This window comes from Podarcis gaigeae, assembly GCF_964106915.1.
Source record: "Podarcis gaigeae genome assembly, chromosome: 12".
NCBI lineage: Eukaryota > Metazoa > Chordata > Lepidosauria > Squamata > Lacertidae > Podarcis > Podarcis gaigeae.
In genome coordinates, this window is record NC_139688.1 from 21,502,743 (window position 1) to 21,529,359 (window position 26,617).

The 26,617-nt window shown below is 43.8% G+C and overlaps 1 protein-coding gene across 12 annotated transcripts in view; it reads left to right on the plus strand.

The window, feature by feature from the left end:
• Positions 1-26,617, plus strand: part of ABI1 (abl interactor 1) — a 96,255-nt gene that overhangs the window by 42,382 nt on the left and 27,256 nt on the right. For all 12 annotated transcript variants that reach the window (XM_083704967.1, XM_083704958.1, XM_083704960.1 and 9 more), the window contains exon 3: positions 21,379-21,555. In XM_083704967.1, coding sequence (XP_083561093.1) covers positions 21,379-21,555 — 177 coding nt within the window. The remainder of the gene's footprint in view (positions 1-21,378; positions 21,556-26,617) is intronic.

The window sequence follows — 26,617 nt, forward strand, 5'->3', positions numbered from 1 at the left end:
TGTCTCTTCCTGCCCCGTGATGATTAGAATCAACATTTTAAAATTGGGCACTTGATGTCGATGATCATAATATTCTTTTGATTGTATTTGTCTTAAACCAATTTTAATATTGTATTTTTAAATTGCTGTAACCCAGCCTGGGAACTTGTGGTGAAGGGTGAGTAAGAAATTGAATGTAATAACAACAGGAGCAGGAGTTATGAACACATTTTACAGCGACATTTGATAATGACCATCATGTGAATGGAACAATAGCATTTATATGGTGCTTTTAGAGTGTTCAAAACACTTTGCATTGCCGTGCTGTAAGCAAGGGTGGGGGAACTATGTTTCTCCAAGGGACCACCTGTCATGCTGGCTAGGACTGATGCAATTAGGTGTCCCAACATCTGCAGAGCGACACTTCCCCCTCCTTGCTGTAAAGTGAAGAAGACGTTGATAGCATTAAACATGCTATACGTTCTTGAAGAGTATGAACAGTTATTCCTCGCTCACCTCACCTTGCCATGAAATAAATAAATAAGACAACTTGGAATGAAGCTACAGACAACCAATCTCTTCTGAGTTGAGATTCCTTTGAAAGAATATAGCAGGTTTGCTGCAAAAGTTTTGTTGGACTTAAGGTCCTTTGCTTGTTGTAGAACGGTGTGGGGAACCATTGGCCCTCCAAATGCTGCTGAACTACAGTGCCCATCATCCCTATCTATTGGCCTTGTTTGCTGGGGCTGATGGGAGTTGTAGTTCAGCAGCATTGGAAGGCCTGAAGGGTTCACACACCTGTTGTAGAACGTCTCCAAAGCAGATGGTGCATTACTGTTACTTTACTGTAGCAAGTAGTTCTGAATATACAGTGGTATCTCGGGTTAAGTACTTAATTCGTTCCGGAGTTCCGTTCTTAACCTGAAACTGTTCTTAACCTGAAGCACCACTTTAGTTAATGGAGCCTCCTGCTGCTGCTGTGCCGCCGGAGCACGATTTCTATTCTCATCCTGAAGCAAAGTTCTTAACCCGAGGTACTATTTTTGGGTTAGCGGAGTCTGTAACCTGAAGCGTATGTAACCTGAAGCATATGTAACCCGAGGTACCACTGTACAGGCATCTCCCTCCCCCTTATGTGCTGGGAAATAGATAGATAGATAGATAGATGATAGATAGATAGATAGATAGATAGATAGATAGATAGATAGATAAATAGATAGATAGATGACAGAATCATACGAGGAAATTGGGGGTGGAGCGGAGCTGGAGAATTCAGAGACCCTCCCTGGAGCCTGAAGAGGATGTTGGTGAGGGTAGAGGAAGCCCCAAAGAGACCTGAGGAGCAATAGGGCTTTGTTTAGGCTGCTCAGCCTGCCCATCTAACAGCTGAGGTATGGGGTAGCTCAGCCGCCGCCGCTTTCCCGTGCAGCCTGCAGCCAGCCCCAGAGCTTCAAAGCTCTAGTTGAAGAGAGAGTTTTGTGGAGAGATGGAGAGAGAGAACTGGAGAGCAGAAAAAAGAGGCTTTTTAGAGGGTGCTCACCGGTGCTCTAAAATTCTACACTGCAGCACAACTTCAGCACAAATGCATTGCATTGGTATTCTACCTCTACATGCTTGAGTTGAGTTTAGGAATCCTGTCTTCCACTTCCGTATTTTTCGCACAATAGGACGCACCTTGTTTTAGAGGGGGGAGAACAAGAAAAAAAAATCTCTCCCTCTCTGCCCAGCGCCCCTTCAGTGAAGCGGCAGGAGGCGCTGCGCAGAGAGGGGGAGAATTTCCCCCTCTTGTTTTCCCGCTCTAAAACAAGGTGCTGTTTAAGGTGCGTTCAGGCGGCTACCTTGGAAGCCTGGAGAGCGAGAGGGGTCAGTGTGCACCGACCCCTCTCGCTCTCCAAGCTTCAGGTTCCTTTCGACCTGCTCTTTGGGGCTGGCGGGGGGAAGCCCACCACCAGCCCCAAAGAGCAGGTCAGGGAGCAGCGGAAAGGCGCAGCTGAGAGGCTGCTGCCATAGTCGCGCGTCACCTCTCTAGCCGGGAGAGGGTCGCGGGGGGCAAAAGAAGCCATAACCCCACGACCCTCTCCCGGCTAGAGAGGTGACGCGCGGCTATAGAGGCCCCTGCCATAGCCGCACGTCACCTCTCCAGCCGGGCGAGGGTTGCGGGGCTATGGCGTCTTCGCTCCATAGGACGCACACACATTTCCCCTTCATTTTTGAAAGGGAAAAAGTGCGTCCTATAGAGCGAAAAATACGGTAGTTCTTTAAGAAGTTAGGCAAAACTGAGCAAATGTGCAGGGGTGGGGGTGGGTGGTAAAGGAAAGGCTTATTCAACAATTTTTATGAAGAAAAGGTTAGACGAAGTAGGTATGCTTTCAGCGTTTGAAAAATAGAAAATTAAGACAGGGACTTAATGGCAGCCTTAACATAACCCGATGGTGATGAAAGTGTGTGGTCTTGACTGTTATAACTGGAGGCACAAGAAGTAGTGAGTTTAAATTACAAAAAGGTGTGTTGAGGCTTCCTAAAGGTTTCATTAATTGTTAAGACATAAACACATTGTAATGCAGTCCCAGCATGTGTCTCTTGGTTGTTGAGAGGGAGCAGTAGTGGAGCAGAGAAATGGAACAGGTGACATAGCCCTTTCTCTCCCTCCCCCACCCTCCAAATTCTCTCCCCAGCTGCTCACCTTTCCCCATCCCTTCTCCCCACATTTGGAAGGTGGGGTGGGGAAGAAAGAAAAGAAGGCTGCAAGCTGAGAGTAAAATTGTTTTGTTGCAACAGCGTTCATTTCCCAGGCATTATATAAAGGTGACTTCATTTTGCTTAATCCTAGGCTTCTGAACTTATTACATAGTGATTCAAACTTGAAAGATGGAATGCGCCTTCTCTGTTTTGTTGAAATTTCTATTGCAAAATAAAAAATCTGACTCAGATAGCTCAGTTGGATAGAGCACGTTGCTGATAATGCCAAGGTTGCGGCATATCCAGCGATCAAAGATGATTTGGGGGGTTGGAGTCTTAACAGCTTCTGGAGCGCCTCTCCCTGCCCTAAAGACTGCATTAGACGTGTGTTTAGCCTACTCGAGAGAGCCGGTGTGCATGCTTGGAGATGCTGTCAAAAATTATACTCGGAGGAGCTTTCCTTTCATACTAGCATAACATTTTAAGAACACACTCTGCTGTGCAGTTATTCTGTGGCAAGCCTGTGGAGAGTGTTTCACTACTCTGGCATAGCTTTTAAAAGGTCTTGCTGTGGGGATCATCTGTAGCACAGTGTGCTTGAGCATGCTGCATGTCTCCGGAGGCTACTGGGCACTGTGTGTGTGTTATCATGCTGATTGTGAGGAGAAACAATCAGCAAAGGACTAAGAGCTTTGAAATATGCATATTTGTGTGAGAGTTGTCAAGAGGAGCCTGTTTTAGAACAGCTTCTCTTTGGCAAGCATGATGTTTACCACAGCTTGGAAGGACTGGGCTTGAAGTAGATGACATCATGATTTTCTATGGCTCCGTTCTGGGACTTAGTTGGTCAGTGGCAGTCATCACATACCTGTGCCCCTTTCCTCCAAAGGGGAACATGTGAGGTGGGTCTTTTATATCACAGTCCGTGTACATGAAAACATAAGTCCCTCTACTTTTTTTGAAGGAAGAATCATACAGCTGCTTGTATGGCCCTTTACGTTGAGTGGCTCATCTAGAGCTCATCTTGTGTGTACTTCGGCCACATGAGAATTGTCACTTCCCATGTAAGCACCTACAGAGTTTATGGCAAATATGGGGAATTACCTTTGCCATATGTCACTTGTCAATACATACATACATACATACATACATACATAATTTTATTTGTATGCTGCCTTTCCACAGTTCAAACCATGCTCAAGGTGGCTTGCAACATGAAGAAATACATAACTACAACATCGTTTAAAAATACATAGCTACACAACGCAATGTCGTAATTTGTTTTAATTCACTGGAAGCTTTCCCAGAGTGACTAGGGTAACCCAGTAAAATGGGCGGCATATAGAATAACAGCAGCAGCAACAACTGCGATAGTTATGAACGATAAATAAAACATTAAAAAATACACAACCAAACTGGGCAATTTCCACATAAATCACAAGTTTTAAAACATACAAAAAACCAACAGCAACAACGCCCCCCCCCAAACCTCTAACAACACCCCGTCCCAAGAGTCTGTTCAGCTGCCTCAGTTTTTGCAGCTAGTGTCACTCGGGGCCTTGTCCTCACAGGCCATGAGGGGAAAGGCCTGCAGGGCAGGGAACAGGTCTTCAAGGATTCACACTCACCTGACATCGTAATGGCGTCATGTGATGCCATTTTCTTTTGCCTGTGTGATTTGAAGTCCAACCATGCATGCAAAGGCACAGGGTTTTGCAGGCACTGCCAATCAGCTGCAGACCCCAACATCAGATGTAGTGCAGGTGGGGGTGGCTTGGCCAAAACAGCTTCACCTCTGGCTTAGGTTAAGTTATGCAAAGGCCTGTGCTTATAACTTGGAAACATGCCATAAACAGAAAAGCCAAGTATTCACTGCAGGTAAGCACATTCACTTATTCTTATTAAACTAAATAAGTCATGGTGACATTGTAGAAAGAGCTGCTTTCAAGGGAGGGAAAGAGTGAAGTATAAATCTTGGGAGTTTCCCCTCCGTCTAATGATATGGACCATTATTTATGTGTCATAAATATTACATGATGTGCCTTTGGCAAAACATCTCAATCTGAAAATCTACCCGCATCATTGGAGGCAGATTTTGCAGTCACTCATTTTGGTACTGAGAGGAGGTTCTCTGTCTGGAATTAACTATACCCTCGTTTGTCAGGAGATGTTACTCTATCAAGAGTTATATTCCTCCTGGATCGTGCAAGTCCTAAGAGTTGTCTTTTATTCTAATCTAACATCTGACAGGGACGCGGGTGGCGCTGTGGGTAAATGCCTCAGCGCCTAGGGCTTGCCGATCGAAAGGTCGGCAGTTCGAATCCCTGCGGCGGGGTGCGCTCCCGCTGCTCGGTCCCAGCGCCTGCCAACCTAGCAGTTCGAAAGCACCCCCGGGTGCAAGTAGATAAATAGGGACCGCTTACCAGCGGGAAGGTAAACGGCGTTTCCGTGTGCGGCTCTGGCTCGCCAGAGCAGTGATGTCACGCTGGCCACGTGACCCGGAAGTGTCTCCGGACAGCGCTGGCCCCTGGCCTCTTAAGTGAGATGGGCGCACAACCCCAGAGTCTGTCAAGACTGGCCCGTACGGGCAGGGGTACCTTTACCTTTACCTTAACATCTGACAATAACTAGAAAGGAAGATATAAACAATTGGGTGGCTTTTATTATTTTGAATAGGTTTTTATTACATGTCATATTGGCTTTAGTATCCATATCTTCTTAAAACATGTTTTTGATGCTCCTTTATTTTGCATTGCAGTAAATTTTCCTCTTTTTAAGACATAACCAGATTTGTGTGCAACGCTGCAGTGTTGAATTGTTCTGCCTAATGGAGGTACATCTTTATTGCATCGCTACTTGAGGAGTCATAGACTGTGCACACGTTTTCTAAAAATTGGTTCTGTTATTTCAGAAAGTGGGTAAAAAATGTAAGCCATTTCAGGACGGTCTCAAGGATTGACTCCTTTCATTGTGAATCATACACCTAGAAGATCATTAGGGCTCCCAGAGACCACAGCAATTTTCAGGTGTTGCTGCTGTAGTATCCTTACTGCAAAAGGACATAGCCAAAAGTTTTGTGCTAGGAATCCATGAAGAAATTAAGCAGTCTCAAAAAGTTCTGTTTCACTGGATGCAACTAGTGTATACAGACATGCGTATTGTCTTCTAGCACATCATTCTCTCTCTCCTGTTGTCCTCCACTTTCCTCCATGTCCTGTCCCCTCCTGTCCTTTCCCCATTTTCCTTACTGCCCTTGGTTGCTCTTGCCCAGTGTTCAAAACTCCCATTGTTCTAGGTATTGTTTTGCGACATGGAAGTTCATTAGTGCGAGCAGTTTCTGAGCTCTAGGCACAGTACTACGCCTAAGATTGCAGTTAAAAACTGCAGAGTGGAAGGAAAGGAGGACCCTTTTCTGCCCCCTAACTTCCAGCTACTCTCTGAAGACTGGAGAAGAGAGCCTCTTAAGAATATTAGGGGGTGGGCAGGGGAAGGACTACTAGACTATGTGAAAAATGAACAAAATATTTTAGCTGCAGTTCATTCATTTTCAGCTTTGTATTCTTATTAAAAAAGTGCACCTAGACATTTTGTTGTTGTGCCCATAACCTATGTTTAAGGTGCCGTTTAGCTCCTAGCTTTCATATCTCAGTTTCTAACACTGGCTCTGCCTTTTCCACAGTAAACTGTTCCGAAAGCATCTTAGAAGAGACACCACACATTATCAAATACAAAACGTGTGTATGTGTAGGTTGGTGAAGAAATCAGTTTATAAAACATTTCAATAACTTCAGAGAAGAAAACCCAGTAATTTAGCAAAAAATCAGAAAAAAACAGTATTACAAAACAAGCACAAAGCAAAAAAAAATTCACAGAGGATAAAATTCCAGCTGCTGGGGCAGGTCTTATTGTGCTCCAAAGAGCATCAGCAGCTTAGATATAGTTCAAAGTGAAAATTTGGAGGTTTTTTAGGTGCCAGGGATAATCCTCAAGGGTGCATCCTCAGGCACCATATTGGTGACCTCTGGCACAGACGTGGGTGAAACCTGAGGCATTTTCCTAGTTCCTAGTTTCATTCCTTTGAAAAATACAGGACACTCTGCTCTACAGGCACAGCAATCTTGAAAGCATGTCATTGTCTTTCACTTTCTCCACGAATGTTCCAGAAGAAGCTTAAATTCATGGAGCTATTATAATCAAACTGGAAATGATTCAGATATCTCACACCTTTCTTTCTACACACCTCTAGCAAATTAGGTTTCCACTGGGGGCGGTTACTCATCCATTACTGAGTAGGACTGAAGCCCCTGGAAAACACATACAAATCAGCATCTGCCACCAACTGCTGCTCCAATTAATTTAATTAATTATTTCCAATTAATTAACCTCCAATTCCTCCTGCTATGAAGTAATAAATCAATCTCTGCACTGGGTATCTGTGCCAGAATTTGTATACAGACTGCGCTCTGTTAACACTAATTTTAGCCAGATTTTCAAGTACTCCATGCTGCTAGTTGCCTCCGGAGTGCTGTGGCTGCCCTTGAAGATGATTCAGAAACTTCAGCTGATCCAAAATGCAGCGGTTAGGGGATCAGGTTAGTGGTCAGGGTTTCTTTTAGAAGTCGCAGCTGTTTTGAAACAGCTGCATTGGTTGGCAGTTAGTTTCTGGTCCCAATTTATCACCTTCATACTGGAGTTTAAAGCTCGATGCAACTTAAGAAGAGCTGCCTCCTCCCATACAGTCCCTTCTGCTTGCAGAGATCAGCAAAGGGTTCCATCCTGGTAGCTTCAGAAGATGGAATTCTCTGTGGCATTTCCCCAAATGTGGAACTCCTTCCCCATAGATCAACTCTACTCTCTGATATGCATTCTTTGGTTTGTTTCAGATTGTTTCGTTGGTTTTTTTAGAAATTTTATGATTATGTGGTTGTAACCCACCCTGGGACCTTGTGGTAACCATCGGGTAAGAACTAGCTTTAAACAAGTTAAAAATTTGGCATTTGACCAATAAAAAACAAATGCAAACCAAAACTATAAACTGAATGGTCAGATACTGTTAAAGGCATATAAAAAGCATTGATTTAAAAACCTGCCATATCCCATTGAGTCTCTTTCTCCCTATTGCATATCCAGCGTACTTGGTAGTAGTCCTAACTTCTGGGCACGATTGCTTACCCTATTTTAAAAACTGCGGCTTGTATTACTTCAGTGATAGGAGATGTCAAATGTTATGCTTCATTTCTTGAATTCACTTATTTCTTTTGTAACTGGTGAGACCTGCCATTAATGGCTTTATGACATTTGGGTGCTGTATGAAGTAGGCTTTTGTATCTTGACAATATTAAAATGTTCTGGATGCTGCTTCTTTTTATAGAGAGCAACAGTAGAGCCCTGAATGAGATGGTGTTCAGAGTACTTTGTGTTCTTCTAAAAAAACAAAACAAAAGTGGCATATGGTCTGCCTTCCTGCGTATGGAAAGCCGGCATGGAAATAAGGTTTCTACCACTTCTTTGGGTTGATGATGGAGTGTTTTGGATGGGGTGGCAGAGCTGACAAGTGGGTCTTGGTCATGGCGAACACCCATTGACCTTGTGCTATTGTTTTCTACTGAACACTTGGATGAAACTTGAAAATGGAGAAAAAACAGCCCTCTTGCTTTTGCCATTCTGATTTTGAATATGCACACTTAATCACTGGGAGCTGTCTTCCATGTGCCATTAACTGTGGAGACTAGTAGGCAAGTGTTTGCCGAAGCAAGCTCCCCTTTGTTGGTTGTGCCCTGAAATCTGGAACTGTTTCCCAAAGTGCAACACCTGGTGCCATCATTACTCTCTTTTATGCTCCAGGTGGTGACTGGAATGTCTTTAGGTTTAGGATAGTTCACTCTCTTGGTGACTGATGTATTGTAGTTTTTGCCTTGTTTGTTCGGTTCTGTTTGTGTGTTGGTCTGTCAATGGTTTGGCTGCTGGATTTTTTAATTTTTAATTTTTGGTGGTGGTAGTAGTAGTATTAGTAGTATTAGTAGTGATGATGCATGGGCTCTCTTTTGCTGTAGTCTTGAATTCAGTTTTGATGGCAAGGCAGCATACAAATGTAGGGGTTCCTGATTTTAGACTTTCCATTTTAGGCTAGTCTGCTGTGCCTATTACTCCCTATTATAGCAAAAAGTTCTGAAGTCTCCTGGGTCCCTACAAAAGCTAAGGCTGCTGAACACTCACCCACTATAGAAACTGTCCAAATAGGCTGCTTGGATCAGATATGCAAGGGAGACCGCTCTGTCTCTGCATTTATGCGCAGCGTACAGCATCTGCTCAACCTTCTTCAACACTTAAAAAAAAACCACATGCAAAGTCTTCTGCTGCATTTGCTTTATGGATTAAACGTCCTTGTGTTTTCCTGGCTGGCTCTACAGCGCTTGTAGTTTGAGAATAAACTTGACCTTGTTTATTGAGAACAGTAGTATTGGAACAATAAGCCAATAACTAAGGCGTTTGTACAGCTGTTTTTTGTTTGAAGGGATGTTGAAATGCATGAGCCCAAGTCTTAGTTCCTTTTATGAACTCTTTTGTTTTGATTTGGTTCGCAGAAAGTGAAGCAGGCTACATCCGGACACCACCTAGGTGCTTTTCCTGTATCTTACATGGACTCACTAGTCCATGAAAGCTTATGCTATAAATGTATTGGTCTTTAAGGTGTGTGTGTGTGTGTGTGTGTGTGTCACACCTGTTCTTCATGTGAGCCCCATGTACTGCCTGCTGCAGGACCATAATTTTGTCGTCATACGCAGAAGCTGCTCCCATTTCTAAAATCCGTGTGAAATGATCTGCAACATGTTAACTTGATAGATCAGAAACAACTTGTTTTCTCTCTTTAGATCACCACCACCCTCTCAACCTGGCAGATGTATAGAGATGAGAATGTTTGCAGCCTAGGCCTTCTCATTTTTTTTTTTTTTTGGAAAATGTAAGAGCAATGCCATCAGTGGAAACGTGGAATTAGGCAATTAACATGGTGGGTGTTTGCTTACTGGTACATTATATTTAATTGAAAGGGATTTGCGACTGCTGGTTGCTTAATATAATGGGAATTTCAGCAAAGAAAAAGGTCAAATCTGTGCACTGTTTTCCTGTATGATCAGATGCAGAGAAAGCAGCTGCCCTATGGAGGCCAATTTCTAATGGCTGCTGCTGGTGTGTAAGGAAAGGCATGTTTGGTGCATTAATGTGACACATGAGCAGGGTTGTACCTAGAGGGAGAGGGTAAAGCCTCTTTCCCTTGAGGGCATTCCAGGCCTCATCACTGAATCAGCTACTTCTACCTCCTTTGGAAGAAATAGCCGAAAAGTTTCCATAATAAGTAGTACAGTTTTATATATAGGGTGAAATCCAACTAAGTCATACTTATGTCAGTGGGCTTACTCCCAAGTATAACACTGGTTATTGCCATAGGCTACATGAATGTATATCCCGCTGGGGCTTCAGTGCTACCCTGTCCCCCTCACTACAAAACATTTGGCTATAGGTCCCATTGGATCCTGCCCCAAATCTGCATATGGCTTTGCATGTTTAAAGCTAAAGTTAAACTTGAATGCAGTGTATTCAAGTATTTCAACATGGAAATGTTCTCAGTTGGACTATGATATGCAGCATGTTGCTCTGTACACCCTGGTTAACCTCATTTTTTCATTATTTGCAATGACTGATGGTGGAATGCAAAAATAAGATGTGACTGACAAAAAATGGAGAATCTCCATTACATTTCTTGCCCATCATTTCAGGTGCCCGGTTCTCGTTTCTTGGTCTGTAACTATCCTGAACCTATTTTTAGGAGGCCTTCCCCCTCCTCCCCAAACCTCAGAGTTGGTTTCTTCTACAGCCACCTGCTACTCTCTTTACAATTTGCGCATATGTTTCTGTACAGAAGTTGCCTGTGGCTTTTTGGCATGCAAGCTACTATTCACAGAACATACACAAGGTGTTCTGTTCCCATTGTGAAGCACTGCAGTGAGAAAAAAAAAGTCCCAACTGCTTGAGAAGCCTTTTGGTTACCTTTGTCTTTAATAGATTTGCAAAACATGTCCATCATGTTCAAGTTTAACTTTAGTATTCTAATCATGAATGCTGGAAAACTGTTAAAAACAGAAACCATTCTGCAGCTTCAGCTTCTTGTTCCTTGAAGAAAGCAAGGAGCGTGAAGCGGGAGTAGCAAAAAAAAGTTGACCCGATGCAAAAAGGGGTAACCTATTAATTGACCATGGCTAAGCTTGCTATGAACTCAACTGTCCTTAAAAACCGACTTGTTGCAAATAGTCACCTTTACCTTTTTTGTGGCTTTTTTTTTCATGTAGGCTGGCTTGATCTACTGGGATAAAAGCCAGTGGAAGAACTGTTCAGTGACTCATTCACACTTTTATAGCAGCCTTTTACCTAGCACTGACTTCATGAAAGAAAAAGAAAAACAACAGGGCCCACAATTTCACTTGCAGTGCTTGCCACGGTGCCTCCTCTGGTGAGCCCCAGTGTTTCTGATCTTGGAACTGGGTAAGGGGTTGGGATAGACACTGTTCCGCTGTGTGCTTAAGAGGTGCTCCAGGCACTTTGGGAAACACCACACACTGAAACACAACAGCAAGCGGCCTTCTTGGGATGGGATCGTCCCAGCAGCTGCATGGTACTTCTGAGGTGCTCAGAATAAGGTTACCAGATGTCCCCATTTCCCAGTGACAGTCCCCGGATTTACAAATCAGTCCCCATACAAAATCCATTGAAGTTGAAAAGTGTCCCCGGATTCATTGGAAAAAAAAAATCTGGTAACCTTAGCTCAGAAGGACTAATGAAAAATCCCAGCCCCGCACCAGCTCCAAACCTGTAGATCGGGACAAAGTTTGCACCCAATTTTAGTGGACAAGTTGATGTGGTGCTGCTAAGATGTCCCTGTGTGGTGCCAACCCTGGTCCAGTATCACTTCTGCCATCAGACCTCCACAGATGCAGTGGTGGCCGCTCTGACCAGTCAATCATATTCTCATTACCCCTTGAAGCATTTATCTTAGCTACAGTGCTTAGTGTAGCTGTGTGGATGCTGCTTACATCTGCATTGAGCAGGTGATGTTTAAATTCCGCAGTGCTGCACATTGCCCCTTGGGGTAAAGGTGACTATTTGCAACACGCCGGTTTTTAAGGACAGTTGAGTTCATGGCAAGCTTAGCCATGGTCAATTAATACATATAGCAGCTGTGTGTCTGCAGTGGAGCAGAGTGGCACCTCCACACCCAGAATAAGCCTCATCACCACATACCCAGGTGAGAGGTGAGGGACTACAGTGGTACCTCGGGCTACAGACGCTTTAGGTTACAGACTCCGCTAACCCAGAAATAATACCTTGGCTTAAGAACTTTGCTTCAGGATGAGAACAGAAATTGTGTGGAAGTGGGAGGCTCCATTAGCTAAAGTGGTACCTCAGGTTAAGAACAGTTTCAGGTTAAGAACGGACCTCCAGAACGAATTAAGTTCTTAACTCAAGGTACCACTGTAGTTTTTTATAGCTATTTTTTCAGGATATTTGCCAAAAATTCAACACTTCTGATATGGGCTGTCATACTGCCCGGGTTTACCTGGACATTTTAAACAAGTTTCAGAAAATTCTGCCAGGACGTCGTTTTGGGAGGACAAATCCCAGCTACGTCCAGGAAATTATGGGCACAGGGTAGCCCTATAGTAATACTACATTTATACCTTATGCAACTACAGTGGTGTAGTTAGTTCTCCCCCTCTTCATTTTATCCACACCAGAACTGTGCGGTGTAGCTTATGCTGAGGTACTGTAATAGGCCCATGGTCTCCTAGTGAGCTTCTTGTCTGAATGAGAATTTGAACCCTGGCTTCCCATGTCCTAATTCAGGGGTTGCAAATATACATTCAGTTAAATGTTGTCATGTATGGTATGTTAGAAACTAAGATATTTATTCTCCTGAAAACTTGAAAAAAGCTTTTCAGAAAGCAATGGAGTGTCATTTTCCAAAATACTTTCTTTCTTAAACTGTTCTTTTAAACCATTTTTCTGGCCTCGAGCTCTTCTATTAATGTGTACCCAGAGGAAATTAAACTTTTACCTGAACGTGTGATTGGATTTCACTGCCAGATATACATGTTTAATACGCAGTTGTGAGTTTCCTGGTGCATGAGATCAGATTTTCTTTTCCTTTTTGTATATTTTCTAACTTTTATTTTTAGAACTTTATTTAATTTTCCCCATACCTAATAAACAAAAAGCAGTGGACCTAATGCATCATTGTAACTTGTCAAAAACTCAGAATTCAATCTTAAGTGTTGAAGCAGAGTAAACCTAACTTCTTAAAAAAAAAAAAAAGATGTATGAGATTTTAGGGTGCAGACTGTGAGACTATGCCAAAGTAATTATTCCAGAAAAGTTGTTTCTGTACTCAGTGTTAGAATATGTGAAAATGTTCTTTGGGGGAATTCTCTAGAAATTTAGCTGAATTTCATTTCTGTGCACTTATAGTGTGGTGCTAGTTCATTGCAGAGAAAGCAACAGGAATCTTGTGGCACATTGTGTGCATTTTGCCTCTGTATACTTAATGTAGTTAATACCAGGTAAGAAATCCTGGCCAGTGCAGTATTAGAAACATGGGCTTGGAATCGAGCTAAGTCACAGCAACTGAAATTCCATTGAAATTAATGGACCTAAGTTAGTTATGTTAGTTTTGAATGGATCTACTCTGAGTAGGAGTCACATCTGGAGTACACATAGCTGGTGAGCAATCTGATCACAGATGGAGATCCGTTCAGATAAATTTGAAACAAGAGGAAGCCCATTAGATACAGTGTCCTCCCTTATTTTTCTCTCTCCTGCACACATGCTTCTGTCGCAGGCAGAGGGGGTTTCCGTGTGTCTTGAATGGGCTGTGCATGCTCAGTATGCATATTCTTCTTTTCTTTTCATCCCAGAACCTGTCCCTCAATGTTCTTTAATGTTAAAGTCTGTCTCACTTCTGGAGTAGAAACTGGAGGCAGTTGGATTTCTTTAGAAGTTTGCATTTAATCTTTCTCCCAGAATGTGTATTTGTTCATTTATATACTGGCTTTGAAGAGAGGATCTTTCCATGATCACTTAAAAAGAGTAATGCTTTTTTTTGTAAAAAACTGAGGCGCTGGTGCTCATATCTTGATAAAAGAACTGTGGGTAGCAGCACAAAATGGCTGCCCCGGGCTGAAAAAAGAAAAAGTGGCAGTATTTCACGATGGTGAGTAGTCACCCCCCAAACACCACTGTTTTAAGAGTAGTAACATGATAGTAAACAACAATTAAAAGGTACATCTGCATTGGAAAGACTTCTGGAACAAAAGCGTCTTCACAACACTTCAAAAGAAGGCAAGGGGAATGGGAAGTTTCTCAGAGGAGGGAGTCCCCCAACTACAGTGTCAGCACTGATGGTGGTTGCCATTCTGATCCTGATGATGTGCCAGAGAGGAGGGTCACTGAATTCCTTATTAACATTTAAGTAGTTTTGGTTTTGAGTCCTGGAAGACCTGCTCCCTGCCTTGCAGGCCTTTCTCCACCAGGCCTGGGAGGCCAGGGCCCTGACTGAGTCCAGCTACAAAAGCTGAGGCTGTTGGACTTGGGTGTTGTTTGCTGGGTTTTGTTGGGGGAGATTGTTGCTGTTGGTTTTTTGCATATTTATTTTGGATTTTGTTGCAATTCATGTGGAAATAGTTCAGTTTGGTTGTGTAGGTTTTTTTATTTGTTGTTTACATCTATGTTGCAGTTACATATTTTGTTTCCCATGTTGTAAGATGCTTTACATGGTTTGAACTGTGGAAAGGTGGCATACAAATAAAATTATGTATGTATGTAATCTCACAAGGGTATATCAAAGGTGAAAATACATATCATTTGAATGGGAAATACAAAATTTTGCACACTGGGCATACAAGGATGTCTCTATATGTTTCCTGGACAACACGATTCTATGCTTGTATGCTGCTTAGAAGCCATTCTGGCATGTAAATGGTATATAAATCAATCAATAATAATCAACAATAGCACTATGCTATCCTGTTCAGAAAAAATCTGGATGTGTTGCAATTAATTCCAGTCAAAGGCAGAAGAGATGTTGAGCAGTTGTCTCTGTGTAGGATTTCAGAGCTAGAAATAAAGGACACATTTCCTGTTTTCCTGTCTTCGTGCTTCAGCCACACAACGTTGACAGATTATGACATGTTCATAGATGATACCGCTCTTGCTTTCAAGAAAGCCATCTGTCTTTACAGCACTGTGTCTGACCTCCCCATTTCATATGTTTAAAGTTCCCTTTCTTTGTACTCAGCTGAACTTTAGCAGAGCTCTCCCAGCATTTCAACAATGCGGCCAAGGGAACAGCAGGAAGATATTCTTGGTATTTTATCTGCCGTAATATGTGTGCTTCCTGATGTAGCTTTTGTCACAGGCCAGTTAAGTCTTTCTGCACACATGCATTGAGTTTATTGCCCAGTGGAATAAATTTCACTTATTATTCTAGTTCCTTTTTTTGGATCGTAAACAACAAAGAGCTTTGTGACTCCTTAAAGGCTAGCAGATGATGTTACATTTTAGCGTGAGTTATATCCTTGGTTGCTCTTCTGCATACTGTCCACCTTGTTGGAATACAGTGGTACCTTGGTTCTTGAACATAATCCATCCCGGAAGTTCGTTCAACTTCTGAAATGTTTGAAAACCAAGGCGTGACTTCTGATTGGCGCAGGTGTCCTGGAAACAACAGCATCGGACATTCGGCTTCCGCAAAATGTTCGGAAACCGGAACACTTACTTCTGGGTTTTCGGCGTTTGGGAACCGAAATGTTCAAGTACCAAGGCTTTGAGAACCAAGGTTCCACTGTATTTCAGTCAGTGCTCAGTGCCTGAAGGGAAGAAGAATTCATGGAGTGGAAGGAAGGACCCCTTCCTCAGACCAAAGGTGGGAGCACCCACATTGCCATAGCCAGGGGGAAGGGGGGGTGGCAGGCAGGAACTGGTGAACAGCCATGTTGGGCATATTCAGGTTTCAAACTGAGGGGTGAACACTTTGATCTCCCCCATCTGCCACCTGTGGCGAGTGCCTCAATCCACCTCATGGAAGTGAAACTCTCTACAAATCTTAAAGATTAAATCTCTAATCTAATCTTCTCTGCACAGGCAGACATAATTTAGAAATGTGGTTCTCAAAATGCTGAATTCTGTATCCAAAGTAAAATGTTGTACTGCACTCAGAACACCCGGAGAACTCTTGTGTAAACTCAATTTTAAGAAGATTTCTTTTGGCCATATCCATTCCCCACTGAATGTTTCTAATATTAGACGTTTTCTAAGTACGCTGTGAAAATTAAGTAGCACATTAACAGTTTGTTATTAACGTTCTGCAGAAATGTCAGCTTTTAAGACTTAGGGAAGTGTGCAAGCTGTTGGAGAGCTGGTGACCTGCTGAAGCAAAGCAGCTGTATTTATGCAAAGACTGATCTTAACGGATTTTGTAAGGCAGCTAAGAGAAGCTAGAGAGAAAGTTGCTGTGCAAAACTAAGCTGGCATTTCTTCTGTTCTCTGTAAACAGTTGCATTCTGATCTCAGGCCCCATCTATTCATAACACTTTTGGGTTGAGTGAGTGCGGGGAGTGTCTTTGGGAGAGATGATGTTATCATATTTCTTCATCCATTCCTTCCTAATTTAGGTTGTTGCAGCAATATATACTTCCATTTTACAGCTGTGCTGGTTACCCAGCAGATATGAAGCTCTGTGCAGTGACACTTTCCCTTCGCTTTATCCTGTGCATGTGTTTTCACTCAGAAGCAAGTCCTGTTGACTGAGTTCACTTCTCTGTATTGAGGATTGCAAGCTTGTACATGCATTCCGTTTCTGCTTTGGTGCTTATAGCTAGCATAGCTGGAGTGCAATTAACAAAAGCTCAGCTTACATATTCTTAAAAAAAGAAGCAGCTTGAATTGAATGAAGAAATCAAACAGCTCTCTTTGATTTTCATAGAATCAGAGTTTGAAGGGACCCAAAGGTCATCTAGTCCAACCCCCTGCTTTCCTTTTTTTGCATTCTGTTATGTGCTAATAAGTGGACTTACAAGTACTCAGTAGTTTATTTTTTAATGTAAGTGATCAGAGTGCCTTGAATCCATTCATTTAAAACCCTGGCAGATGGAAGTAGATTTGGCAGAATGCTGCCTGTGTTTGCTGCTGATATTGCTGCAGGTAAAAATATTAAAAGGCTTAATTTTTTTTAAAAAATGGAACGCCTGAAAATTCAGCAGAGGCCCAGTATCCCAGTCTCTAACTATCCCTAGTGTAGTTACAGATAGGTAGCCGTGTTGGTCTGCCATAGTCAAAACAAAAAAAATTCCTTCCAGTAGCACCTTAAAGACTAAGTCAGTTCTTGGTATGAGCTTTCGTGTGCATGCACACTTCTTCAGATACACTAGTGTAGTGTAAGAATATACACGTATAGGAAGTGCAGTTAATGGCAGCGACTGTGCAAAGTTGGTTGGATAGATTGTTTTACTTTCTCGCCGGCAAAAACTCTTAACCTGCTGACATCTCTCCTGAGTGGCATTTCCCTGCTCCATGGTAACAATCATGAAATCATTTTCTCTGAGGCTGGAAAAAAAGAGAGTGCTGTACTTCACAGGCACTGCAGTGTGCCAAACCAAAGAACCATTTGGGCACATGAAAAGTCCTATTGCCCTTTCTGAATGCTGAAGCTGAATTAACTCTGACAGCATGTGCTTAGCTCTTTTGGCTGTGTTTTTGTACCCTTTTCAACCGAAGAAAGGGAAATTGCAATCTTTAAGGACAAGTGGGTCTGTTCGAGACTTCGGTTGAAAGTGCTGGCTGCGGCTTTTGGAACATAATTTTTAAACACTCCCCCCCCCAAATAATAATAATAATACAAACATGTAAAGGAATATGAGAGTTAAGAGTCTTCCAGGTGTAGTCTTATGCTACAGAAGAGTCTTCTAGAGCAGTGGTTCCTGATCTTCCCTCTTGAGAGGGCTGAAGATGACTGAGGCCCAACAGTTGCAAAATGGTGGGGCAAAGATAGTCACAAAATGGAGGGAGAGTTTGGCATAATGAGCCCATAATTACTGATATTGCTTGCTAGGGGGCAGGGCTTGCAAGGTAGAAGGCACCACTGGGAAGACTGTGACACCGAGGCCCTCTGCCTCAGAAACACTGTTCTGGATTGAAAAAAATGGGATGCTCTCCCCCAGGAAATCTGTCTGCTGTTTCCTCATCTCTAAAATGGGAATCTCAAGGAATTGATTGTTGTAGTGAGGATAAGTGTTACAGTGGTACCTCAGGTTACATACGCTTCAGGTTACAGACTCCGCTAACCCAGAAATAGTGCTTCAGGTTAAGAACTTTGGTTCAGGATGAGAACAGAAATCGTGCTCTGGTGGCACGGCAGCAGCAGGAGGCCCCATTATCTAAAGTGATGCTTCAGGTTAAGTACAGTTTCAGGTTAAGAACGGACATCCGGAATGAATTAAGTACTTAACCTGAGGTACCACTGTACATGCATGGTGTGTGTGTGTGTGTGTGTGTGTGTGTGTGTGTGTGTGTGTTATTGTATATCTCCTCTTTGGCTTCACTTTTTAACCAGGGCTGGGGTACAAAGGTTGGAGTGCAGCTTTCTAGACCCATTTTCCTACCGCAACGCTTATGCGCCTTCCCAAAGATTGCCCACATAGGTTGGCAGATTGCTGCTCCATTTGGCACAAGGGGCTGCTAGACCAGATATTAGATACACGCATATACACATGCACACTTTTGGATCCAAGACTAGGTTTTGAAACTAGGATTCAAAGTTGGTAACCATGGTTAAGACTAGCAAGGGGATACCGACCAGAGAAGAATGGCAGACTAAACTGATGTACACAGAGATGGCGAAACTGATGGGAAAGATCAGAAACCAGGAAGATCCAAGTATTCCTAAACGACTGGTTTTTCAATATATTTAAAAGACCACAGTAAACAGTTAAAATCATTGGCAGGGATATAATGACACTTGTAATGTGGAATCACTTATGGTAACTATGGATATATAATACATGGATAAGGGTAAAAGATGCAGAATACTTTATTTTAAATATGGAACCCAGGGAGGGAGGGAGGGATGTCCGAAGGTTTGAAAGAACCTTTTATTTTAATGTTTGAAATGGTTAAAGTTAACGTGTAAAATTATGTAAAACCAATAGAAAAAAATATTTTTTTAAAAAAAATACCAGCAAGGGGAGTATGCGTTGGTGAGGGAATGCAAGTTCTTTGTGGTTGGCTCCTGATACCTTTAAACAAATGTTATTATTCTGTGCAGTCTGCTTAGATACCCCAGGTTGAATTGGCATGCAGAGTTGTAGTAGTTCAGGGATCAGGAGTAAATGAGTCCTGAATTTTTTGTACCCTATAATTTTAAATTAAGTGATTGCTTGGGTTAGAAGTTCAACAAAGTCCCCCAGTGAGTGGAGACTGTCCTCTCAACAGACATCCTTTGCGTATCCAGACAAGGATGGGGCAGTGAGAGGCAATAGTGAGATGTGGATGGCAGTGACCGCACCTCTGATATCACAACTACCCCACTGTTATACCCCACTCTGATATCACAACTACCCCACTGTTGCAAGAATGCCACTGACTCCATGTGCTCCATGAGGCTCCCACCAAAAACTGGGAAATTTGTCATTTAATAAACAAACTACGCAGGTGGCACTGTGGGTTAAATCACAGAGCCCAGTACTTGCCGATCAGAAGGTCGGTGGTTCGAATCCCCGCGACGGGGTGAGCTCCCATTGCTCGGTCCCTGCTCCTGCCAACCTAGCAGTTCAAAAGCACGTCAAAGTGCAAAAGTAGATAAATAGGTGGGAAGGTAAACGGTGTTTCCGTGCGCTGCTCTGGTTCGCCAGAAGCGTCTTAGTCATGCTGGCCACATGACCCAGAAGCTGTACGCCGGCTCCCTCGGCCAGTAAAGCGAGATGAGCGCCGCAACCCCAGAGTGGACCATGACTGGACCTAATGGTCAGGGGTCCCTTTACCTTTACCTTATCCTCCTGTTGGTTTGCATCAGTGTTACTCCTCATGTAAGCCTCTTCTCTTTTGCACACAAACAAATATTGTCTGTTTACGTCGAAACAGGTATTTATCAAAACCAAACATACTACAATTGTGCAGTTCTTTGACTGAAATGGCAGCCTGGAATAGTAAAGGTTGAGTAAGACTTGATTAAGTAGCAGTGTGGTAGCATTCCCTCCCTAATGTGATTAAAGCAAAAACAAGCAAAAACACAACCTTCCGTGGGCCACATATTCCCATTATTAGAGGCAATAAAATAGCTGTTTATGGTAAAAACATTCCCAGTGCAGCAAAAGTGGCCTATGAAATCTTGTTAACTCAACTTTTACTGGAAGAAGAGCTGTGGGGTCAGTTTTATGTGTGCCAATGATATGCAAAGTGATTGATGCACCAGATTTATAGGGGCACATTCATTGCAAGGAGCTATAGAGAGAGATGGTGAACGTGGAGGCCCAGTGAAGGGCAAGGAAGATTATTGTTACTTGCAAACAAGTTAGAGGGTGAGGAAGGCTTCCTTGCTGTGTTGCATTTCTTTATGAAATTCCTTTGCCCTATAGACTTGTTTCCGCTTCAAACTTGTTTTCCTTCCTATGGTCTGTTGTAAGCCACTTTGCACAGCGCTCCGTCTCGCTGTTCTGGCTTTGGGCTTAGCCGCGCAGCCTGCATTCGCTCCATAAGACGCACACACATTTTCCCTTGCTTATTAGAAGGGAAAAAGTGCATCCTATAGAGCGAAAAATACGGTACATAGTTTGAATTATATTTTGAGATTAGTGTTTGGGTTTTCTGGTGTCAGGATTCGAGCCTTTCCAGGGTGATTCTTTGAATTCCTTGTGTGCTAGATTCTCTCTTCTTGCTTTTCCAATTCTGGAAATTTAGCATTTAGCTCCGTTAGTTGACTGTCTCGCAGTTCTGTGGCTCACTTCTTGGTTTGTGTCCTTATAACAAATAATTTATTTCCTGTGATATATAGATTGTTGTTTGTTTTTCCCACTTTCCATGTGTATGCTTTACATAAGCTGAAAGGTACGATGCTGTAAGTATAAGTGTAACTGTACTATATAATCATGTAATTGCAAGGCAGCGTGGGGGGAAATGATATCTGAGCATGGAAATACTAGCTTCCTTGCAATTACGTGACCATTTCAGCAACTGATTTTTAGAACAATAGTGCATCTTATGACTGCTCACCATTCTACATCCAGTTTATTTCCTTTACTCTATTATATTCGGAACCTACTCTGTCCATTGGGATCAATCCAGATTTTACCAACTGAATGCAGAAAAGCCCTGAATGGTTGAAGTCTCAGATCAAACAGGGTGTAAAGAAATGAAGGATGAAAACCCATTGCTTGATCTCAGGAACCACCAAGCAGAATTTGGTTATGATCAGAGGTGTCCAAAAACATTGCAAGCAACTTTCCAGAACATATAGAAGAATCTTGTAAATGTAGAAATAAAACTTGCTAGTCATCAAGATTGCAAATATTACCATTTATATTGGCTTTACATTTTTAATAAAATAAATGATGATGTGCGGGGAAAATTGTTTGGCTAAGTTTTATGTCACAGGCATGCATTTCTGACTTTTCCTCTTTGTAGACGGTGGACATACATAAAGAGAAGGTGGCCCGAAGAGAGATCGGCATTTTGACAACCAATAAGAATACATCCAGAACACATAAAATCATTGCGCCAGCAAACATGGAGCGTCCTGTAAGGTATATTCGAAAACCTATAGACTACACTGTGCTGGATGACGTGGGTCATGGTGTAAAGGTAAGAATTTAGTTCTTTTCCCTGCCCTCCTCAAGTATTTGGGGTACCAAATGATATTTTAAGTTGCTATTCTAGATTTTCTAAAATAGCTCTTAAGTAGTTACTGCATCTGTTTGGTAGTACACCATTCTGTTGATAAAGGTAAAGGTAAAGGTACCCCTGCCCATACGGGCCAGTCTTGACAGACTCTGGGGTTGTGCGCCCATCTCACTCAAGAGGCCAGGGGCCAGCGCTGTCCGGAGACACTTCCGGGTCACGTGGCCAGCGTGACATCGCTGCTCTGGCGAGCCAGAGCCGCACACGGAAACGCCGTTTACCTTCCCGCTGGTAAGCGGTCCCTATTTATCTACTTGCACCCGGAGGTGCTTTCGAACTGCTAGGTTGGCAGGCGCTGCGACCGAGCAGCGGGAGCGCACCCCGCCGCAGGGATTCGAACCGCTGACCTTTCGATCGGCAAGCCCTAGGCGCTGAGGCTTTAACCCACAGCGCCACCTACTGTTGATACAGTACTGCAATAAAACTAGGAAACAGTCTTCCCTTTCCTCCTGTTTCATTGATCGTAAGGAGGAAATTGGCACAGTTTCCACTTCCAGTTAACCACAGTTTAGTGTTGTGTGAACCTTAAACTGTGGTTAATTTTAACTATGTTTAGTGGGAGCAGACATAGTTAAACTGTTCTTTACAGTTGGCTTTTTAGGGGCTAACTGCAGTTTCCCCCAGTTAGGGCATATCGCTTAACTAAGGTTAGACCAAAGCAACAAAAAGGGTTTGCAAACTCCTCCAACTGACTGAGGTGAAGTGGATTGGGAGGACTTGAGATTTGCTGCATCTCATTACATCTGAACAAGAAGGTCTACATATCACAAGGGTATAAAGAAATTTATTAATCCAATTGTATTTTCAGCCAGAATGCTAGTCTTCATTTGAGTTCTGAGAATATCAGTTGCTTTCTCCTGTTTTGGTCCTTCCTGGAAGAATATATCATTAGATCTTTTCTCTAAAATAAAGGCAGTCCTTTCAGTCACATCTGTGCTGTGCCAGCCAAATGTTACTACCACTGCATTTTGAAGCTGTGATTGTTTGTGATAGTGCTATGTGTTTAGCATCTGTTTGTTAAAAGCTCTGGCAAGCTGAGAACAGATGCAGTGATGCAAAAATGGAGGAGGGAAACAGGGAAGCAGGCAGACTTCGATGGAGCTGCTCCTTTCCCTCACGAAAGCAATTTATGAAGTACGTTTTCCTTGAATGCACTTAAATACCTCTTAAATCCTCTCAAAGGTGTGTTGAAAGCAAGCAGTTGTGCAATTGTATTTAGGAGTGACCGCAAAAGGAAAGCCCTGTGTGTTTAAATTTAAATTGAAGAGAACTGACAACATAACCAGTTCTCTTCCTCCAGTGTTCTTGACATGCCTTTCATTTGTAAGAAAAAGAAGAAATCTTGGAACAGTGCTACTTTTTGTTTTGCAGGAAAGGTTTTGGCTCTTTATAAAGGTCACTGTATGTATATTATTGTGAGTCTTGTGAAAGGGTGATCAGAACTCAGTTCCACAGTTTTCCAGTAGTGGGCTTCAAAGTGGAGACAACTCTGTCACTCCTTTCATGACACACCATAGTGTAAAAATGCCCCCTGCCTTCCTTACTGTTTTCCATTTTCTGTGTCCACAAAATTTGTTCTTAATAATGGAGCATATTCTTTACACCAGTTTCTCTTGTTGCTGCTGCTTTGATTCCTGATCTGATGATTTTGCAAGCCAGCCCATACCAAATTTTGGAATTTGGAAATGTTTCAGGAGCTCATTGTTTGTCTGCCAAATATAAACATTGGTATGGCTGTGTGTGTGTGTGTGTGTGTGTGTGTGTGTGTGTGTGTCTGATGGTGATGATAACACAATCACACTACTAGCACATATTGAGAAGTAAAGTGAACTCAGCTTGAGCTGGAAGCTTCTTAGTCCAAATCTCACCTCCTGCCATGAACTCATGGGGTGGTTTTCTGCAAGCTACTCTTTCTCGCCTCCAGGTCCCTGATCTGCAATATAGGAGTAATACTGGGCTATCTTTTTATGGAATGCTTTAAGGATTTGTTATTTATGTATTGCCTTAATTTATATCTGACCCTTCATCACTTTCATGAGCCCAGGGTGGGTAACAGCAATCAAGAAAGCTGTAACAGTAATTAAGAATTACATACAACAGAATATCTATCATTCTTCCCAGGGAGAGGATGAATGTATTTAATTGGTGTATAAGATGAACAGAGACTATTCCTGTTGTGTTTCAGGAGCTCAATAGCTAGGGCAGTAGTCAAGGAAAGACATGTCTTGGGTCACCACACAATGCAGCTTCCTCACCTGTGGAAAAATGAAAAAAAGCCCCCTCCCCCTTGCAGATTTTAATACTCAGACAGGATCATATTGGAAGGGATGCTGTTGAGTTACCATTTTAAGTACTTTGAGGACTTGGGGAAAGTACAGAACTTAATTTTCCAGGCACCGTTAGAAGGAACCAACTTCCTATGCAGAAAGCACTTCCTTGTAGAAGTTGCATGTCACCCACTGGGAAAACAACTCTTTAAATTATTTTATTGCAAACACACTGCACATCTTATGGAAAACTTGCCTACCTGTGCAGACAAGAGATTTCTTTAATCTGGGATTGCAATCCAGCACTAGTTTGTGATTAAAGAATTTCCCTCAGGTTCTCTTTCATGAGATATATTTATGCAAATGTGTCCAAAGCTGTGTGCCTTTTTTAATATTAATCCTATTTTTTTAAAGCACACATTGCCTGAATAGAAGATTGCTTTTGAGATAATACTGACTTACACTAAAGTGTAATATACTTACACTAAATCCACTTAGACAGAAAAAAGCCCTACACATAGCCTGAGATCAGATGCGGGGAACTTTGTCCCCTATCCTTTCCCCTTCCACCCTCCACAAACCAACCTGTCAGGCACCTAGAGTCACAATATCAGACAACCTGCTTGAAATCAAACTCTGTGTTCAAAGGTACTTTGTAAGACCTGGTGAGCAGCTAAATAAGACCAGTGCACCATGCTGGGCAAGCATCACTAAAGCTCTCTAAGCTAGTGGCCATCGCTACAATTTGTGGAATCAAATTCCGTAGGCTAACTGTGCCCTGATTGGAATAGTACTTCTGTTTGCCAGTTCTGAATCTCCCACCAATCAGCTTCATTAGATTACACTGGATTCTAGTCATATGAGAGGAAGAGGAAGACGGAAGCTTTTTTCTCCACACCACATACTGTATTTTTCTGTGTATAACACGCCCACGTGAATAAGACTACCCCTATTTTTCCAGACCCCAAATTAAGGAAATGGGAGATTGCCCAGGGTTGTTCAGCTTTTTTTGGCTCGCCCGCTTGAACACCGCTGCCAATCACCGCCACAGCAGCAGCCAATCAGTCAATCACCAGCAGGCCTTGCCGCAGCCACCAATCACTCACCCAGTCGCCACTGACAATCTCCTGCTCACGGCTGCCACCAGTCACCCGTTCCCCTCTCTGCACTATCCATGTACAGTGGTGCCTCGCAAGACGAAATTAATTCGTTCCGCAAGTCTTTTCGTCTTGCGAGTTTTTCGTCTTGCGAAGCACGGTTTCCCATAGGAATGCATTGAAAATCAATCAATGCGTTCCTATGGAAACCGCCTTCAGACCAGGTTTGGGGACAGTCTGTCCCCCGACCTCTTCTGAAGGCCGACGGGGGGGGGCGAAAGTCTTTGCTCCCCCCCCCTTCCCGGGACAGCGGAGACTTCTCCGCTGTCCTGGGGCGATTTTAAAATGCTGGCGGGCGGCAGCGAAGCCTTCGCTGCCACCCACCAGCATTTTAAAAACCCCGGGACAGCGGAGGACTTCTCCGCTGTCCGGGGCGATCTTAAAATGCTGGCGGGCGGCAGCGCTGCCGCCCGCCAGCATTTTAAAATCCCCCAGGAAGGCAGGCAGGGGGGACAAAGACTTTTGCCCCCCACCCGCCTTCAGAAGAGGTCCAGAGGGCTCTCCAAGCTGCGGATAGCAGCCTGCTGTCCCGCGCGAGGGGCAGACATTCGCAGCTTGGGGAGCCCTGCAGGACTTCCCCGCAGGGCTCTCCAAAGCTGCGGATAGCAGCCTGCTGCCCCGCGCGAGGGGCGCTCTGCTTAAGAGCGCCCCTCGCGCGGGGCAGCAGGCTGCGCACCTTCCCCTCTGTTCCCGGACTTGTCCTGAAGGCTTGCGGTGGGAGGAGGGCTTTCCTCCCCACCGCCAACATTCAGAATGCTGTTCTGAATGTTGGCGGTGGGGAGGAAAATCCCTCCTCCCACCGCAAGCCCCGGGAACAGAGGAGAAGCGCTGCGCACCTTCCCCTCTGTTCCCGGACCTGTCCTGAAGGCTTGCAGTGGGAGGAGGGCTTTCCTCCCCACCGCCAACATTCAGAATGCTGTTCTGAATGTTGGCGGTGGGGAGGAAAAACCCTCCTCCCACTGCAAGCCCCGGGAACAGAGGAGAAGCGCTGCGCACCTTCCCCTCTGTTCCTGGACCTGTCCTGAAGGCTTGCAGTGGGAGGAGGGCTTTCCTCCCCACCGCCAACATTCAGAATGCTGTTCTGAATGTTGGCGGTGGGGAGGAAAAACCCTCCTCCCACCGCAAGCCCCGGGAACAGAGGAGAAGCGCTGCGCACCTTCCCCTCTGTTCCCGGACCTGTCCTGAAGGCTTGCAGTGGGAGGAGGGCTTTCCTCCCCACCGCCAACATTCAGAATGCTGTTCTGAATGTTGGCGGTGGGGAGGAAAAACCCTCCTCCCACCGCAAGCCCCGGGAACAGAGGAGAAGTGCTGCGCACCTTCCCCTCTGTTCCCGGACCTGTCCTGAATGCTGCGGTGGGAGGAGGGCTTTCCTCCCCACCGCCAACATTCAGAATGCTGTTCTGAATGTTGGCGGTGGGGAGGAAAAACCCTCCTCCCACTGCAAGCCCCAGGAACAGAGGAGAAGCCCTTCGCGCCTTCCCCTCTGTTCCCGGACCTCCCACCGCAAGCCTTAGGACAGGTCCGGGAACAGAGTAGAAGGCG